The sequence below is a fragment of the Scyliorhinus torazame genome, chromosome 9 (genome assembly GCF_047496885.1).
Source record: "Scyliorhinus torazame isolate Kashiwa2021f chromosome 9, sScyTor2.1, whole genome shotgun sequence".
NCBI lineage: Eukaryota > Metazoa > Chordata > Chondrichthyes > Carcharhiniformes > Scyliorhinidae > Scyliorhinus > Scyliorhinus torazame.
This window is the reverse complement of record NC_092715.1, coordinates 57911724-57932174: the sequence shown is the minus strand read 5'-3', so window position 1 is coordinate 57932174 and position 20451 is coordinate 57911724. Positions and strand designations below refer to the sequence as shown.

The 20451-nt window shown below is 42.4% G+C and overlaps 1 protein-coding gene across 4 annotated transcripts in view; it reads right to left on the bottom strand.

Moving 5' to 3' along the window:
* Window positions 1-20451, bottom strand: part of pik3r1 (phosphoinositide-3-kinase, regulatory subunit 1 (alpha)) — a 109414-nt gene that overhangs the window by 33025 nt on the left and 55938 nt on the right. For all 4 annotated transcript variants that reach the window (XM_072515952.1, XM_072515954.1, XM_072515955.1 and 1 more), the window contains 2 exons: window positions 3239-3331; window positions 2305-2379 (listed from right to left, as the gene is read on the bottom strand). In XM_072515952.1, coding sequence (XP_072372053.1) covers window positions 2305-2379; window positions 3239-3331 — 168 coding nt within the window. The remainder of the gene's footprint in view (window positions 1-2304; window positions 2380-3238; window positions 3332-20451) is intronic.

Here is a 20451-nt window from a genome sequence, read left to right as displayed (position 1 = left end):
TCAGCCGCATCAAGGCAGATATTGCCAAAGCCACGATGCACGCGGTGGACGAGTCCACCCCCTTCCAGGTGGAGAGCGACGCGTCAGTGGTCGCCCCCGCCACTACCCTTAATCAGGCAGGCAGGCCCGTAGCCTTTTTCTCTCGTACCCTCAACGCCTCAGAGATTGGACACTCCTCAGTCGAAAAAGAAGCTCAAGCCATTGTGGAAGCTGTACGGCATTGGAGGCACTACCTCGCTGGTAGGAGGTTCACCCTCGTCACCGACCAACGGTCGGTAGCCTTCATGTTCGACAACACACAGCAGGGCAAGATCAAGAACAATAAAATCTTGAGGTGGAGGATCGAACTCTCCACCTATAATTACGATATCGTGTATCATCCTGGGAAGCTCAATGAGCCTCCACATGCCCTGTCCCGCAGCACATGCGCCAGCGCACAAGATGACCGACTCTGGGCCATCCACAATGACCTCTGCCACCCGGCTTCTCCACTACATCCACAATGACCTCTGCCACCCAGCTTCTCCACTACATCAAGGCCCGCAACCTGCCTTACTCCACCAAGGAGGTCAGGGCCACGACCAGGGACTGCCAAATCTGCGCGGAGTGTAAGCCGCACTTCTATCGACCAGATAAGGCCCATCTGGTTAAGGCATCCCGGCCCTTCGAGCGCCTCAGTATCGACTTCAAAGGGCCCCTCCACTCCCCTCCTACCGTAACGTGCATTTTCTCAACGTCGTTGACGAGTACTCCCGCTTCCCCTTTGCAATCTCTTGCTCCGACATGACCGCGGCCACTATCATTAAGGCCCTACATAGTATCTTCACCTTGTTCGGTTTCCCCACTTACGTCCACAGTGACCAGGGCTCCTCATTTAAGAGCGACAAACTGCGTTAGTACCTGCTCGGTAAGGGCATCGCCTCGAGCAGGATTACCAGTTACAACCCCTGGGGAAACGGGACAGGTGGGAGAGGGAGAACGCGACGTTATGGAAGGCCGTCCTCCTGGCCCTACGGTCCAGGAGTCTCCCAGTTTCCCACTGGCAGAGGTCCTCCCCAACGCACTCCACTCCATTAGGTCACTTCTTTGCACAGCCACGAACAAGACCCCCTCATGACCGCCTATTTGTTTTCCCTAGGAAATCCACCTCCGGGGTCTCGCTTCCGTCCTGGCTGACGACATCGAGGCCTGTATTCCTCCGAAAACAAGTGAGGAGCCATAAGTCCGACCCCCTGGTCAAGAGGGTCCAGCTCCTTCACACCAACCCTCAGTATACCTACGTAGAGCACCACGACGGCCGACAAGATAGAGTCTCCCTCCGGGACCTGGCACCCGCAGGATCCCCTATGACCATCACCTACCCCCTACCCCCCCCCCCCCCCCAGCCTACACTGAACAGCGCCCCCACCCCTACATGGCCTCCACACCCCCTCCTACAAACCTCCCCCCATCGCCGACTTACAGGGATGAAGCTCCAGAAGAGACGCTCCCGGAGTCCACACCCGTGCCCGCATCGACGGGTTCAACACCCGTGCCCGCACTGTCGAGTTCAACACCTGTGCCCGCAGCGAAACCAGAGCTCAGGCGATCGCAGCGCTCGATCAGGGCACTGGACAGACTCAACCTGTGAGCCATTTCACCTCCGCTGGACTTTAATTTTTTAACAGGGGGTGAATGTATTATGGCAGCCATTCACCACTGTATTGCATTGTACTATGTTGTTGCCCTTGTGGGCTCCACCTATGGACCACTGTATTGTATTACACCGCATTGTATCCTGCTGGTGCCCTTGTGGGCTCCACCCCCTTGGGGGGGGGGGGGGGGTTTAATATAGAGCTGCTGCCCTGCAGGCGGCTCTCAGTGCAGAGCAGTTGCAGGCAGGCAGAGTCAATGCTGATTAAAGCCACTGTTCACTTCAACACTCCATCTTGTGTGGTCGCATCACCTATGCCAATTTTTGTAATACGACCAACACAATATGCAGCATTAACAAGCCACCTAGTGGTAATGTAGCATTCATACAAAGAATTCCTGCACTAAAAACAAACCGGATGCTACCTCGATCAATGTTTCAGAAACTAAACACTGAGACTGTGCAAAAGTCAGGAATTTACAACCTGAAAATTGACAACAAATCACTCACCATCCATCCCCCCCAAATATTGCAAAGAGGGGAGATGTATAAACAGGGAAAGGAGTAAAAGTTCAGTGAAGTAGCAATACACTTAAACCACAAATAGAAAAGAACTGTGTATACATTGTACCAAGCAACTTGGAAAGGATCCAAATGCAGTTTATATTTACCATAATCCAACAGCTGTTTTAATTCAGTACTACCATATGAACCAGACGTTCGGTATAAATTGGTATTCTCGATACCTGTAAAATAGAAATCAAAATTCTTACATTAGGTGAACTACAATTTCCACATCATACAAAAACAAAGTTAGGAACTGTGAAGATGCAGTCTCCACAAGTTGACCAGCTACATCATTTAGAGGACTAGAAAAAGTGTCAAACACCACCCTTCTTTTTATTCGGTAAATGCAGTTAAGATCAAAGGTACAGTAACTTCACGAGACATGATATTTTGATTATAATACAGTGAAGATTAACTCGCTTTACAAATGAATCAGCATTATCAAAGGGATGCAGCTAAAAGTTGGACATCGTAGAATTAAACCTGATGTACAGTTTCAAAGTTACTGTGGCTTAATGTTGAAGTTTGAAAACCTGTTTTAATGCGCGCTATCTTGCCTGATAAAAGGGGGTAGAGACAGAAACATAAAACTGTGGTTGTTTTCATGCTGCCAGTAACTCTTGGATTGAAAATTGTAATCCAGAAATACAAATATTTGAAACTAGAGTAGAAAAGAACGAGTAGAACCAGAAAAATAATCAGAAACATTTGCCATTTGAGACAATGATCTCCAAATCGGTTGCATAATGGATAACCATTGAGTGCTTGCAATAAGAGCATCTATTTGACCAAATGCCATACATTTATTTCAGTACAAATTAGCATTTACCATTCTCCAGACCTGAATTATATCAATACTTGCAATCAAACAAAATTAACACTGTTACAAAAACTGTAGTCAGAAGACAAGCAATTTTAGCTATACTATGGTTATGATTGCTTTGGCAATCTTTTAAAGACAAACTCGCATGCAAACACATATCAGGACCACAAGTACCATTTGGAAACTCGTGCTATAAATTCAATGATTCACCTCACCTGTTTTTTCAATCGCCTCTACTAACTTCACGAGGAGTGTTGGCGCAATGTCTGGGGGTGAGAATTGCTCCGTTAAATCTGGTAGAACAGAAGCTGCAGAAGCAAAATGAAAATGAATTAAGTTAATGCGCTAACAGTCTAAAAATAAACGCATGACTGTTTAAATTTTAAATCCTAAATAAATGTTCTTATTGACTCTGTCAATATTGCAGACACATCCCTTTACAGGTTTGTACTCACAAGCTACCTTTATTCTGATTACCAAAACATCACGAGAAACTTTCTGGCTTAATGTTTGACTTAGTTGTAAAAGATATGGGACTTGAAGTAATTTATAACCATATATATCGAAGACCTTCAAAGGCTATTCTGATTTGTTGAACTGGTTACTCCTCCCAATTTCTACTTTAAATAACTTGCAGCTTGTAGTTTAACAAGAGTTTAAAAAATGTTTCTTGGTATCTGTTTTCTTTGAGCCTAAAATATTATTGCAAAATTAATAGTTGAACGTAGTTCTAGAGGAGCTAAACTTTGCTGCCCAATTAGCAACACCAGAATCCCCAAGTGATAGATTATAATTACCGCAGATTACAATTAGATACTGATTTTCAGACCCAACTCACCTTATACACATTTGAAAATATTAAAGGAATTGCAAATACCAACTTGGATTAGGTCTGAAATTGTGTGACAGGGTGAAAACCCACTCACAAATTAAAATGTTTCACTTGATTTCTCCTTTGCATTTCAATCCAAACAATTTGCTAAAATTCCATGATTTGTTTAAAAACTGTGCTGCTCTATTGTCACCAAACGAGGGTGCTGCTGACATACTCCTGCTCTCAGAGCGGGCAATGCTGTAGCACAGTACGGAGCAAAACTGACACTTTGCAGGTCCTCCAATTTCCGTTTAAACTGACATTTTGAACAGAGTTAAAATGAAGCCAAATTTCAGTGCATTATGTTCTGGAGGTAACAGAATTCATAGCTTTTGACCTGCATATAATAATAAAATTTAGGAACATTAGAAAATACATGACAAGAGGTTATGTAGTCTATCTGGATCCCAAAATGTAATGCTGTAGTTGCTCAATTTTTCACCCATTCTCAGGCAGTTTACTCCACATGTTCACTACTTTCAGTATAAAGTAATTAAATCAAAACTGCATGCACTAGATAAATACGGAATACAATTTAGTGGACTACAATTTTAATATTGCAGTTAGGCCTTTAACTCTTCGGAGTAAATTACCCCAAGAAAACTTCTCCATTACTGCAAGCACTAGAACAGAGACTGAAAATTGATGTGTTGCTCTATACCTACTTCTTGTATGGGTAAAAGATTTCCCTCCCAAAAATAACCAAAGAATGTGAAGGTGACCTGTCCCATATTTTATAGGATCGCACTTTGCATTATCTGCTGCATTCAGTTGCTGCCCAAAGTTTACAAGTAATAAACTTTAAAAATACAAGCATTTCCAAAGTTAAATTAGAAATGCCAGTGGGAAACAAGGGGCGGGATTCTCTGGTCTCAGACGCCAAATCGCGTTTGGCGATCGGCCGGAGAATCCATGTTGGCACCAAAATCTGGGGCAGCGCCGCTTTTGCGATGCTCCACCCCCTCCAAAATGACATACTCGCAGAATACGCCCACGGTGTATGGATGGCCTCAGGACTTTACCAGAGGTCCTCCCCGCAATGCTCCGCCTCCATTGTAATAGGCTGAGTTCCCAAAGGCGTCGGTCGTGTGTGGTATTTATTTTCAGGAACTCAGCGTCAGGGGAGAGCCTGGTCAAAGGGGGGCAGTTTTTGGCAGTCCCGATCCGTGCGCGTCAGAAACCATGTTGCACGGCACGGCCACGGACCCGGCAATTCTCCGGCCGTATCTGCAGCTAGAGCCGGGGGCTCTACGGCGCGCGCCTGCTAGCACCCCACCAGACGAAAGGTCGGGAGCCATTTTGCGCCATGTTTTTGGTCGTAAAACGTCACCGTTCCCACGCCTGTGTCAGCACTTAGTCTCAGAATCGGAGAATCCAGCCCAAGAAATGTCAAAGATCTTGCCCAAAAAAAGAAAACTCTCCACCATTGCAATTATTCCCACCCAGTCCTCAATATAGCAGGGGAAGGGGTAAAAGATGGGAAAAGCACTGCGGATGGTACAGTTTTTCAGCAAGTTTCCTTTCCAGTTCTACAATGCAAAACACTCCTAATTGGCTATGACACATACTGGGATGTCACATTCATTAATTTTTTTTGTTTCAAATGCCTTAATTATAACACTCTTGGCCTCGTGCTAACAGGATATTTACAGAGCCTGCAGAGGGAAGGAAAGCGGTACGGAAAATGTCAACTTTATTGGGCCATCTCTCAATGCAGCTTCACCTTGCTGAGAGAGCATCATGTGGCATTGCATCATATCCCGTGATATATACCATGCCTCAGCATCACAGTTAGAATTAACCCCTTTATACCATACTATTAAGTTTTAGTATTCAACTGTTCTCAGAAACTAAACTTTGCTTATTTCTATATTAAACATTCAACATTTGTTTATTATATGAGAATGGTGGAACACAACCATTTTTCATTCTTTTAAAACTTATATAAGCTTGCAGTATTCAAATTCCATGTACTTTTTCAGCAAATACCAGATTGAAGGCTTGTACCACTGAACATTTAAATTCAAATCATTCCGAAGGATTGCCTAGATAGAGAGTGTTATCCATACAGATGGTATTAGTCATAATAAAAATAAATATAGATTTGAATTTTATTCGATCTCTTGAATGCACCACTAGTACAACTATCCTGATTTTAATAGTTAAATATGGACAGCATATTTTTTTCCATACTGTTGGATTGACATTTACGAATATATTTACATTGTGTATTTTATGTTTGCCCAATGTTTTTTCTTTTCATGTATGGAATGATCGCTCTGAACTGTACGCAGAACAATACTTTTCACTGTATCTTGGTACACGTGACAATAAACAAATCCAATCTCTCCACCTACCCAGGTCCATTAATCATTTTCTGTATCCAAAGAAAACACTTTCAAAACCTTAGACTATGGCAAGAGAGTGCATTTAAAGCAAAACTGCAGATTGGTGAAAACTTCTTTACGTCAACATTGCAGTATTTGCCACTTCTGGCTGAAAATGATTGCAAATGCTTCAGCCTAGTCTTTTGCACTGTCCCCCATCATTGAGGATTGGGATATTTGTGAAGCCTTTCCTCCAGTTTGGTGTTTAATTGACCACTGCCATTCACAACTGGATATGGAAGGACTGCAGAGCTTAGATCTGACTCATTGGCTGTGGGATCACTTAGCTCCATCTATTGCTTACTGCTTCTGATGTTTGGCAGGCAAGTAGTTCTGCACCGTAGCTTCACCGGTTGACAGTGTTAGATAAGTCTGGTGCTGCTCCAGGTATTTCCTCCTCCATTCTTCATTGAACCAGGGTTGATCCCCCAGCTTGATGGCAATGGTGAAGGGGGAAGCAGGCGGATATGCTTGGCCATGAAGTTACTGATTGTGGCTGAGAAGATTTCTGCCTCATGGATGCCCAGTTTTGCTAGTTCCATTTGAAATCTATCCCATTTAGCACTGTGGAAGTGCCATACACCATGATGACGGGTATCCTCAATGTGAAGACGGAACTTTGTCACTGCAAGACTGTGACAGAATCTTTGAGACAGGATCTACTCCCATTTGGAAGAAAGTGGACATATTAGCGAGAGGCAGCATGGTTTTGTGAAGGGAAGGTCGTGTCTCACTAACTTGATAAGAGTTTTTCGAGGCGGTCACAAAGATGGTTGATGCAGGTAGGGCAGTGGATGTTGTCTATATGAACTTTAGCCTTTGAGAAGGTCCCCCATGGCAGACTGGTACAAAAGATGAAATCACACGGAATCAGAGGTGAGCTGGCAAGATGGATACAGAACTGGCTAGGTCATAGAAGGCAGAGAGTAGCAATGGAAGGGTGCTTTTTTGATTGGAGGGCTGTGACTAGTGGTGTTCCGCAGGGATCAGTGCTGGGACCTTTGCTGTTCGTAGTATATATAAATGATTTGGAGGAAAATGTAACTGGTCTGATTAGTAAGTTTGCGGACGACACAAAGGTTGGTGGAATTGCGGATAGTGATGAGGATTGTCAGAGGATACAGCAGGATTTAGATCGTTTGGAGACTTGGGCGGAGAGATGGCAGATGGAGTTTAATCCGGACAAATGTGAGGTAATGCATTTTGGAAGGTCTAATACAGGTAGTAAAATTTACAGTGAATGATAGAACCCTTAATAGTATTGACAGGCAGAGGGATCTGGGTGTACAGGTCCACAGGTCACTGAAGAGGGCAACACAGGTGGAGAAGGTAGTCAAGAAGGCATATGGTATGCTTGCCTTCATTGGCCGGGGCACGGAGTATAGAAATTGGCAAGTCATGTTGCAGCTGTATAGAACCTTAGTTAGGCCACACTTGGGAGTATAGTGTTCAATTCTGGTCGCCACTACCAGAAGGATGTGGAGGCTTTAGAGAGGGTGCAAAAGAGATTTCCCAGGATGTTGCCTGGTATGGAGCATTAGCTATGATGAGAGGTTGAATAAACTCGGTTTGTTCTCACTGGAACGACGGAGGTTGAGGGGCGACCGGATAGAGGCCTACAAAATTATGAGGGGAATAGACAGAGAGTCTTTTTCCCAGGGTAGAGGGGTCAATTACTAGGGGGCATAGGTTTAAGGTGCTAGGGGCAAGGTTTAGAGGAGATGTACGAGGTTAAGTTTTTTTTTTTTTTTTTACACTGGGGTAGTGGGTGCCTGGAACTCGCTGCCGGAGATGGTGGAAGCAGGGACGATAGTGACATTTAAGGGGCATCTTGACAAGTACACGATTAGGAAGGGAATAGAGGGATATGAACCCCGGAAGTGTAGAAGATTTTAGTTTAGACGGGCAGCATGGTCGGCGCAGGCTTGGAGGGCCGAAGGGCCTGTTCCTGTGCTGTACTTTTCTTTGTTCTTTGCTCCAAGTGGTGTTCAACACAGAGGAGTACTGATTCAACAACTGGGTCCCAGAAGCAGGAGGTGTTTGACCTGATGCCCTGAGATTCCACAAGGTCCGGAGTCAGGACAACCCCCTTTGCAGAGCTGTATGTCATTGAAACAATCTTTGGAAAATGTAGCTGAACTTTGCTCCCATATCAGTTTTTACACACATAATTTATGTCAGTTCAGAGAAAATAGGAACCTTTTATCCCCAACTACGTTTCAATCACAAATGAAACAATGAAACAAAATTATTTTCTGCTTATTTTTGGTAACCGATTTAAAATCAATGATGCAATGGTATCATGATGCAACTGTGTAGAAATGGTTCCATGCATCAATGTTCATCTGAGCACACCAGAGACAGATTGTTTGTTTGCAGGTGCTGCTTCTAATAAATTTAACTACAATACCAGGATATCCTAGTTAATGCAACTGGTGCACAGTATGCAATACTTCCTTTCGAACATTCAAGTTTATTTTTTTAATAAAAAGTATAACAGTGGAACAAAATTCAATTACAAAAGTTTAACCCCTTGCTTCAAATGTGAAAAGTTAAAATACTTTTAACACACCTGGATATTGTAATTTGTATTCATTAGCACAAGACTACGCAAACTTGAAAACCAATTAATATAAACTACAGTCAAGTTCTGAACATGTCCAGCTAAATTTTACAAGATGAAAAAAATAATATTAATTGCATTTGATGATGATTTGATGCAGATAAGTGATTTTCATCATGGTGCTCACTGCTCCAACCTACTTCCTAAAACACAGAATGAAAAGCAAATGTTACTATGAAGGTAGTAACATGTATAAAATATACTGTGCACTGGATTGATTGCAAGCCCCTTCGGATTTTCTTTCTACATAGAGTGCTTTCCAATTATAAATAATGTTATGTAATCTCATCTCAGCATGTGAATTCCTGCAGCCTATAAAAACATAGGTATAAAAATTTAAGTAATAAACTGTCCTCAGGTGCTATATGGGAATGTCATAAAACCATAATAATAATCCAGCGTTTAAACTGATCAAACTTTGCCCTCCCACACCTAATAGACCAAACACCTTGTTTTGAGTACTTCCCTGTAATGTTTTCAAGTTATACATGGATCGACATAACAAACTAAGTGTACAATTCCTACAAGTGTTATATTTTGCCACCATTTCCTTTTATGATGTATTGTTAACTTTTTAAGCATATAACCTCAAACAGGCTTTCCCTGTTCTGGTTACACAGCTGGTGCATGTCAGTCAGTCTCAAGATGATTGAAATCAAGGTAGAAATCCACCAAGCTAACCTTACTTCATGTCTCCTCTTCCAGTGTGTGGCCCTTCCTGCTCCCTGCCTCAACACCATTCACAGAATTGTTACGGAGCAGAAGGCGGTAATTTGGCCTATTGTGTCTGCAACGGCTCTCCAAACGAGTAACATTTTCAACATAACAATGCGAAAGCCATATTCTGACATGAGAGGGGACAGGTCTCAAACATTTGCATTTTCCTCATAGTTAAAGCACAGACAATTACTTAAATAACTTAAAACATGCCCCAACTTGTTTACTTATGGTGACTGGCTTCCCGAAAGGCTTTGCCACCATTGCACTGAAAAAACCTATACAAACAGTGCCTTTGCTGTAATCTACTGAAACAGAAGGCCGTGGGTCCATTCCATGACTCGGGTATACATTCTCTGGACACTTCAGTGAAGTATTAAGGAAGTGTCTTTTGGGCAAAACATTAAATCTGCCTGTCCAGATGGATGTAAAAGATTCTCATGGTTTTCTATCAAAGAAAAGCATACGTTTAACATACAGTGTCCAACATTGATCTCAAATGCACCAGTCTGGCATTCCTAAATTACCACACCAGCCATCATAATTGCTTAAATGTAAATAATTCAATGCTGTATACTAATGCTTACTCGGAATCATGCTTACACTGGCAGAATGTCCTTCACTTTTTGATCTTAATAACGACTGGAGCTAAAGGATCTACGTAACCCATCAGTCTGTTCTGGACCCTAATCAACATTTTTAAATTCAAAACTCTCCAATAACACAGCTTTGAATAGATTTAAATAAAACTAGTGTAAGTTGCTTATACTTTTTATTATTGTATCACACAGATTGTGCATACTGCAGCTCATCAACTATTTGACTGTGACAGTGCAAACCAACTGCCCGAAACTCATTTTTGTGCACAATTAGTTCAGGCCATCATCTATTGCGGTAGAGAAAATGTTTCCATTTATTAACTACTTTTAAGTATTTCACATTTCAATTTCTTTTCAATGAATGTTTAGTTTCTAACCTGATAACATAGAACTCAATTATTATAGGGATTTTCTCATCCAATCACGGGCCAACAGACCTTTTAATGATGGCACGAGCAAGCCAGGTTAATAAATTCCCTCTTTCAACCTATGATACTGAGCATACAGGATAAATTTGATTGCATTCAAATCTGTCAGTATCCAATTATTTATCCCCAAAAGATTGCAGCTAACTGATGAAAAGGTCAACTTACGTTATCAAATTCTCATGGCCTCATCCTATTTCTATTAACTTTTCTCATTTACAACCTCTATCTTGATTCAGACAAATCTTTTCTCTCTGCTCCATAATCATTAGCTCGCTTTTGCTCTTACAGCCTCATAACCATGCAACTTAAAACACACACTTGGAAGACAAATATGAAAAGGGTAAAAGAGACAAAGAAAGCCACTAAATAAGTAGAGTTCCAGGTAGAGAGCAAGAGCATGCAAGAACTGCCTGTAAAAGCTTTGTCCATAAGCACTACAATGGAAAAATCAACCAGTGCTATAATACAAAAAAGTTGTAAAATCTTTCAGCAGTACTTCTCAAACTAAATAATTGTGGGATGTTGCAGTTTGAAAAGGTATTTCCCAACTTTGTAAACTGTCAACATCTACAAGGAATAAAAATTGCAACTGATCACGGTGACTTTTCATTCAAATGATTAACAAATTAGTAACAGAATTAGAATAATCGCATTCACAGCTTTTATGAGCAACACACTATTACAAGGAAGTAATTCACAACTATTTTCAGCTAAGGATGACTTCAAAAGACATCAATTCCCAAACTTTTCCCCAATTCCACAGACATATTTTCTGTTATTAGCTTGTAACTTCAATAATACAAGCAGGAAATTATTTAGACAATGAAGCTTGTATGCTACATAAACTAGATGGTAATTTTAAACTCTTTCAGCCCTGTTGGAAAATACACAAGTATTTTGTTGCAACATTACCTCCATTTTCATGCTTTTGACAAATAATCCAAACCACTTGACAGCATAACTCAAGACAAGTATTTATCAATTATGAACAATTTAAGCGTCAAATCTAAATAACTACTGTATACCATATCTTGCTTACAATTAAGACGTTGCTTTCGTGAATACAGCAATGATGCACAAGAATGCGAAACAAATTTGTCCTTCAAGATTAGTGTAATTTTGCAGATTTCTTTACTGCTGTTTTCAATCAACTTCTCACTTAAAGTCATCATCTTTGTTGAATGCAGACAGAACTCACCAGCTACAGGATGTCAAAACACTTGTACTTATCTTGCAAAGAAATTGGTAGCCCAACTAAACGTAGTGCACATATTTATAAAACTATTCAGCTGCCTGCACTCTGGATCATGAAGTTTGCTTTGGATTTAATGTCAGTCACATCAGTACTAGGCTTCTGATGACACATCACTAGTCAGATTCCATATGTTCTATTTTTTACTACGCCGAGCAACAACCAATCATACAAATCCATCCCAAGAAAACCTTCCTATCCACAGTTCTTGGCAACAAACTTTAATCTAAGCAGAAACATGCAATACTGCCCTGCGTGACAACACTCTCAGATAGAGTAATAGTTTCCAAATCATCTAGAGTTTCAAAGGGCATTCTCAGATGGCAGCTTTTAGTAATTCTCATAAATCCACAATATCACACTAATTCTGAGTTGGCTAAAGAAAATTGTATGATGTATGGTTAATTTTGAAGTCGGATTTAGATTACAATTGATATATCTCAGCTTGTACTTAACATAGCACCCGTGCACAAGGTCCAGCATTATTCCATCAACCATATTTCAATATAGTTCTTCTAAATTATTTAAATTATCCTTGCCAAATCATCAGTTTAAACATATTATAGAAAGGCTACTTTCCAGCAAAGCTTTGAAAGACTGAGGTATAGAGAGCTTTTCATGGGATTTCTGTAGCTCAAAACAAAAAGTTAATTATTGTCATGGTACTGGAAAACACAAGTAGAAATAAAATTGTCATTAATCGGAGTTACTTAGGTCAGTTACAAAACAAACAAGTTAGTTTTCTTCATAAATTCTGCAACTCTGTGGCAAGTAAGTACAAACGGTCCTTTATTTGACCATGTCTCCATTACACATCAAACTATTCTATGGAGTCAGGCAGGAGATACAACTGTTAAAGCCGTATATTTGACAGTAATGCTCAGCTGACTGCAGCATATCTGCACATACCCAGAGAGACCAACATCCACACTACACAGAAATCTTTTGTCCATAACTGTAATTTTATATTTTCAGTGATGCTATAACTTGAATAGCCCTCAAATGTAAATTCCCACATAGAATTCTAGACTTCTTTCATTACTCACAAGTTAGTTTTTTTTGAGAACAAAAAGAGCAATCAAACAATGCGAGAGAAACTGAAAGAAACTGACCCCATGTTCTCAGATTTCAGAAGCAGAATTGGAAATGGCACCCAACATAAACCACTTCTAAATAGTAAATCCTATTAAATAGAACTATTTTCCCAGACTTCTCATGTGAGGCAATCTTCAAAAGAGCCACAGATGCTGACACAAAAACATGCAAGAAGCTAATTAAAGTGCAGACATCCTATTCCAATTGTTCAACTTACCTTTTATATTGTAATAGTTAAGCCAAAACCTGGAAGAAAAAAAAAAATCACTCATCGAACTAATTGGCCACAAAATAAAGACAAACACTTGTAGGTATACACGCATGTACGTTGTTCAAATAGATATACCTCCTTGACTAAAGTCCAACATCAGATGAAGGAATTGCTTTAAGAAACAAAACTTACAAGAGTGAGGGTACGATTCTCAAAATCAGCAAAACCCACACCTTGGAAGTTCATCGAAATGGGATTTTTTTTTTTATTAAAGTGAAATGGAGATTCTGGGGTTTTATGGGTTAATGAACCGTGAATCACACTGTGAATTTATTTTGAGCTCCCAGTAATCCATCCAATTCCTACAACATATATTCTAAGAAACGCATGCTATAAATAATGACAGATGGTTTTTGTGTGGTCTATTAGTATTTATTGCAACTCTATTGCAAGCCAAAGGTTCATCAGTATGAAAGAATTAGGAAAGAACAGCCAGTTCATTTTGTAGCTCCTTGATAATAATAATATTCTTTATTATTGTCACAAGTAGGCATACATTAACACTGCAATGAAGTTACTGTGAAAATCCCTGAGTTGCCACACTCCGGCTCCTGTTCGGGTACACTGAGGGAGAATTCAAAATGCCCAATTCACCTCACAGCACATCTTTTGGGACTTGTAGGAGGAAGAACGGAGCACCCCGGAGGAAACCCATGCAGACACGGGGAGAACGTGCATCTCCGAACAGACAGTGTCCCAAGCTGGACTCCAAACTGGGACCCTGGCGTTGTGAAGCAACAGTGCTAACCACTGTGCTACTGTACCACCCTTGAACCATACATTATTCACAAGTAACCTGGCTTTTGATAATTGCACAGCATTACTGACATAGGAACATAGGAATTAGGAGAAGTAGGCAATTCAGCCTGTTGAGCCTGCTCCGCCATTCAATCAGATCATGGCTGATCTTTTCCTGGTCTCAAAGCCACCTGTTTCCCGTATCACTTTGACTCATTTTTAAAATCAGAAATATATCTATCAGCAGCACGGTGGCGCAGTGGGTAGCCTTGCTGCCTCACAGCGCTGAGGTCCCAGGTTTGATCCTGGTTCTAGGTCACAGTCCGTGTGGTGTTTGCACATTCTCCCAGTGTTTGCTTGGATTTCACCTCCACAATCCAAAGATGTGCAGGGTAGTGAATTGGCCACGCTAAATTGCCCCTTAATTGGAAAAATGAATTGGGTACTCTAAATGTATTTTAAATATATATCTATCTCCCTCTTGAAACCATTTAATGACTCAGGCTCCACCGCACTATGGGGCAGCGAGTTCCACAAATTCACCACCATCTGCGAGAAGTGATGCCTCATCTCAGTTTTAAATCTACCGCCTCTCATCCTATATCTGTGACCTCTTGTTCTAGATTGCCCCACAAGGGGAGCATTTGGTCTACATTTGCTTTATCAATCCTTTTTAGTATTTTATATTCTTCGATCAGATCCCCCCTCATCCTTCTAAACTCCAGCGAGTATAAGCCCAAACTGTTTAATCTCTCCTCATACGTCAATACCTTCATCCCCGGAATCAATCTGGTGAACCTCCTCTGAACTACTTTCAATGCCACCACATCCTTCCTCAAATAATGAGGCCAAAACTGGACACAATACTACAGATGTGGTCTCACCTATACAATTGCAATAATACTTCTCTACTTTTATACTCCAGTCCTTTTGCAATAAACACTAACATTCCATTTGCCTTTATTATATTTTGTACCTGCATACAGATTTTCTGTGATTCAGGAACAAAGACACCCAGATCCCTCTGCCCAGACATATTTTGAATCTGCTTTCCATTTATATACTAATTTGCCTGACTATTTTTTTCAGCCAAAATGGACAACCTCATACTTATCCACATTAAACTCCATCTGCCAAATTTTGGCCCAATCTCCTAGCCTATCTATATCTGTCTGAAAAATCTGTATCTCCTCTTCACTGCCTGCTTTCCCACCTATTTGAGTATCATCCGCAAATTTTGCTATGTTACACTCTGCCCTGCTTGCATATCATTTTGTGTTTCTGATAGCTGCAGAATTCCTGACTGTAAGATTGTTTGTACCAGCACCTAAATCCATTAATAGTAATAAACAAGTGCTTTGTGGAGTAATTCTTAAGTATAAATATCCCGTACCAGCCTCCCCGAACAGGCGCCGGAATGTGGCAACTAGGGGCTTTTCTCAGTAACGTCATTTGAAGCCTACTTGTGACAATAAGCGATTTTCATTTATTTTTTCATTTTCATTAAATTCTACATTTCATTAAATGTGCCCTTAGCACTGTGATGTGTCTACATGCTGTAAAATGCCCAAGAGCATTTCTCTAATGGCAGTGACGATTAACTGGTCCATAATTACCCAATTCATATCTTCCTTTGAATAATTAGAACATTCACCTTTGTATTCCACTCCTATTGAAGCTTCCATAAAAGTAATTACAGCTTGCCCATTTTAGCTCTATGCTGAACTGTAGGAGACAGAGGGTGATGACAGATGGCTGCTTCAGTGACTGGAAGCTGGTGTCCAGTGGAGTATCATAGGGATCTGTGCTGGGTCCCTTATTGTTTATCATTTACATAAGCGACATAGATGACAGTGTGGGGTGTAGAACCACGAAGTTTGCGGATGACACAAAGATTGGCTGGGTGGTTAACAGTGAGGTTGATTGTCTTGGGTTACAGGACGATATGGATGGGATGGTCAAATGGGCGGAAGTGACAGATGGAATTTAACCCTGAAATGTGTGAGGTGATACACTTTGGAAGGAATAATGTGACAAGAAGTATTCAATGAATGGCCTGACACTGGGAAGTTCTGAGGAACAAAGGGACTTTGGGAGTATTTGTCTATAGATCTCTGAAGACAGGAGGGCAGGCATATGGGATACTTACCTTTATCAATCGAGGCATAGATTACAAAAGCATGGAGGTCATGCTGGAACTGTATGGAGCTTTGTTGAGGCTACAGCTGGAGTACTGTGTGCAATTCTGGTCATATTATAGGATTGCACTAGAGGGGATGCAGAAGAGATTCACCAGGATGTTGCCTGGAATGGAAGTTCTGAAGAGAGATTGGATAGGCCTGGTTGTTTTCGCTGGAGCAGATAACACTGAGGGGCGACCTGATTGAGGTGTACAATATTATGAGGGGCATGGACAGGGTGGATAGGGAGCAGCTGCTCCCCTTAGTTGAAGGGTTGGTTACGAAGGGACACAAGTTCAAGGTGAGTGGCAATTTGAGAAAAACCTTTACCCAGAGAGTCGTGACAGTCTGGAATGCATCTCCTGGGGGCTGGTAAAGGCAGGTTGCCTCACATACTTTTAAAAGTACCTGGACCATCAGGCGCCTGCTGAACGTGATAATGATCCCCTCCGTGGAGAGAGCACCAGAGGTGACCGCCTCCCGAGACTCAGAAAAAGGCCTTTGTCAGAGTCGAATGGAAATACCGGAGGTACTGGAGCGGTTCGGACTTGGAATAGGGTTCACCTCCTGGGTAAAGCTCCTATACAACGCTCCCATGGCGAGCATATGGACCAACAACACCAACTCCCGATACTTGCAGCTGTACAGGGGCACCAGACAAGGATGCCCACTGTCCCCGCTGCTGTTCGCTCTAGCAATCGAACCACTAGCAATCGCACTCAGAGCAGCAAAAAGTTGGAGGGGGATCCAAAGGGGCGGCAGAGAGCACAGAGTCTCACTCTATGCAGATGACCTGCTCCTCTACATTTCGGACCCACAAAGCAGCATGGACGGAATCATCGCGCTCCTGAAAGAGTTTGGCGCCTCCTCGGGCTACAAACTCAACATGTGCAAAAGCAAGAACTTCCCGGTACACCCACAAGTAGGGGGGGCAGCACTAACGGGACTGCCATGTAAACAAGCCCAATACAAATTCCACTACTGGGGATCCAAATAGCCCATGACTGGTAAGGGATCCACAAATGGAACCTCACCAGTCTGAAGGAGGAAGTAAAAAAGGACCTGCAAAGATGTAACACACTCCCACTCTCCCTCGCAGGGAGAGTCCAGACGATCAAAATGAACGTACTGCCCAGGTACCTCTTCCTACTTAGATCACGGAAGAGGCCTCCTGCATGGGGACCTCCCTCCGGGCCCTCGCCATGGCAGCACTCCCACCCCCACCGAAAAAAAAACTACAGCAGCCCAGTGGTGAAAGCCACCCTCTAAACCTGGAACCAACTACGGCAGCAATTTGGCCTGACCAAAATGTCGGACAAAGCTCCCATCTGCAACAACCATAGGTTCACACCAGCACTGACTGACGCCACCTTCAAAAGGCAGGATCGCAACACTGGACGAACTGACAGAGAAATTCCAGCTAGCCAGGGGGAATGAGCTGAGGTATCTACAACTCAAGAACTTCCTACGAAAGGGGCAAGGACGTACCCAAACCGCCATGACAGACATTACTGGAAGAGTTACTGGACCATAGCATACTAGATAAAGGAAACTGTAGCGACATGTATGACCGACTGGTAGAGAGGGCTGACACCGTACTGGATGCAACAAGAAATAAATGGGAGGAGGACCTGGGGATTGAAATAGGCTGGGACTCTGGAGCGAAGCACTGCAAGGGTCAAAACCACCTCCACGTGCGCAGGGCTCAGCCTGACGCAGCTAAAGGTGGTACATAGAGCCCACTTAATAAGAACCGTATGAGTAGGTTCCTCCCGGAGGTGGAGGATAGATGTGAACGGTGCCAAGGAGGTCCGACCAACCACACCCACATGTTCTGGTCTTGCCCCAGACTTGCGGGGTACTGGACAGCCTTCTTCGAGGCAATGTCCAAAGTGGTGGGGATGAAGGTGGAGCTATGTCCGAAAGTGGCGGTCTTCAGGGTTTCAGACCAGCCAGATCTATTCCTGGGGAGGAGGGCGGACGCTCTTGCCTTTGCCTCCCCGATTGCCCGCCGTAGAATCCTGTTCGGCTGGCGGTCAGCAGCAACACCCAAAGCTGCAGACTGGCTGTTTGACCTCTTGGAATCTCTCCATATGGAGAAAATCAAATTCGCCACCCGAGGGTCAGATGGTGGCTTCCACAGAATGTGGGAGCCATTCACCCAATTGTTTGTGGCCAACGAACAAGCAGAAGAATAGCCAGGTAGCCAAGAATTAGGGAAAAGTAGCCAAAGCATGAGAGGGATAGATAGACTGGGAGGGGGGGGGGGGGGGGGGGGGCGGCACAGCTAACCCGAAGAGGAAAGAAAGGCGAACCACAGGGGGGGGGGGGGGGGGCACAGGGAACAAGAGAGGAGAAGCAGGGAGGTCGGGGGGAGGCAGGGAAATGACAGTCGGAAGGAGGGCACGGGATATGATAACAAACTTGGCATCGCCAGGCACAGAGAACAAGGAGAATACAGGCGAAAGACGGGAGGAACGGCTGAAGCGGAGGTGAGCGCGAGACGACAACGGCAGCGAGACCCGTCTGGGAGAAGCAAGTGACAACACCAACACCAAATCCATTCGAGTATTGCCCACTGCAATTATTTCTCCAGCTCCCAAATGTATATTTACCTCCCCAGTCTCCACACCCCCTCACTCCTCCCCCACAAACAGTACTTATGTGTTGTAAATAATTTTGCCAGTTGTACAGAGTTGCTGCTGTTGAGCTGGTGCACTATACCCTACCAGTTATTCTATTTTATTTTTTATGACTTTTTTTTGTTGGTATGTTTGGGTGTGCCCGTCTCTTCTATATATATTGTGTACATAACAGTAAATATACTTTGTTCAAAAACCCAATTAAAAAATGTATTAAAAAAAAAAGTACCTGGACGAGCACTTGGCCCGTCATAACATTCAAGGCTATTAGCTGTACTACAAATGTGATTAGGTAGGCAGGTCAGGTGTTGGTACAGACCCGATGGGCTGAAGGGCCACTTCTGCACTATATTATTCAATGATTTTCTTAAAGATTATTGAACACAAGTCATCTGGTCACAAGTCATCTGGTGCATGTAACTCGCAGATATTAAATGGTGTTAATGCATTTTACATGTTTTTCCACTCGAGCGTTCATGAACTTTGATACAGGATTTGCTCCAAGCTTTCATTACGAGGAGCAACATGAAGAATGCATTTAATTCATTGACCATTTCCTGATTCCCAAAATGTTTCAACCTATCTCTTAAAAATATCCTAATATTCCATCTACTTTGAACAGTTACATAAACACTTTTTTGGATCACTCTTGGTACTTTACTTCCTCGAATATGCTTTTCATTTCCCCATTCCTTCCAATATTTACATAAGCAAAATACTCCTTCAAATATTTAATTTTTTTCAACCATCAATTGACTTAAACATCTCCAAACCTGTAAAAACATTGTTTCCTATAGAATAAAAACAAATGCCGGAAGTACTCAGCAGGTCAGGCGATTTCTGTGGAGAGAAACAGTTAATGTATCAGGTCAAGTACCTTGCACCAGTACTGAAGATAGAAAGAAATGAAAGAGTTCTTAAGTCAGTAGAAGGATACAGGGAGTGGGGTGGTGGGGAACAAAATGGAAGATTTGTTATCGGGGAGTTTAACTAAAAATGTATTTCATATGAAAAAGCCAAAAGTAATAATGGGCATAGCAAAGGGAAAGAGTTTTTGTCCAGATGAGCAGACAATGTCTATATAGCAGCTATCTGAATTCACCATGAACGACTAAAGAATCAAGCCAGCAAAAAAAAAAAGAGAACAATTTGGAGGCAGGAATTAAGATCTCAAGTTGTTCAACTCAATATTTAGTTAAAAATGCAAAGATGAACGATGCTGTTCCTGAGTTTGCGTTGAGCTTCTTTGGAACATTGTAACAAGTCATGGACAAAAAGGTCACAGTGGAAGAACCAAAATGACAAGCAACAGGAAGCTCTTGATCATGCTTGTAGACTGAACAGAGGTGTCCTGTAAAACAGTCACCCAATCTATGTTTCTCGACAAGGAAGGTAGAAGAAATCAAATCATAAACAGCAAATACAGTACATTAAATTTTAAGATGTACAAGTAATCGCTGTTTCACTTGTACAGAGCATTTGGACCATTGGATGGTGAGAAGGCAGGAGGTGAAAGGGCAGGTGTTGCATCTCCAGTGCTGGCACAGAAAGGTGCCGTAGGTAATGTAGGCGGTGTTAGGGGTAACTGAGGAGTAGACCAGCATGTCATGGAGAAAACAGTC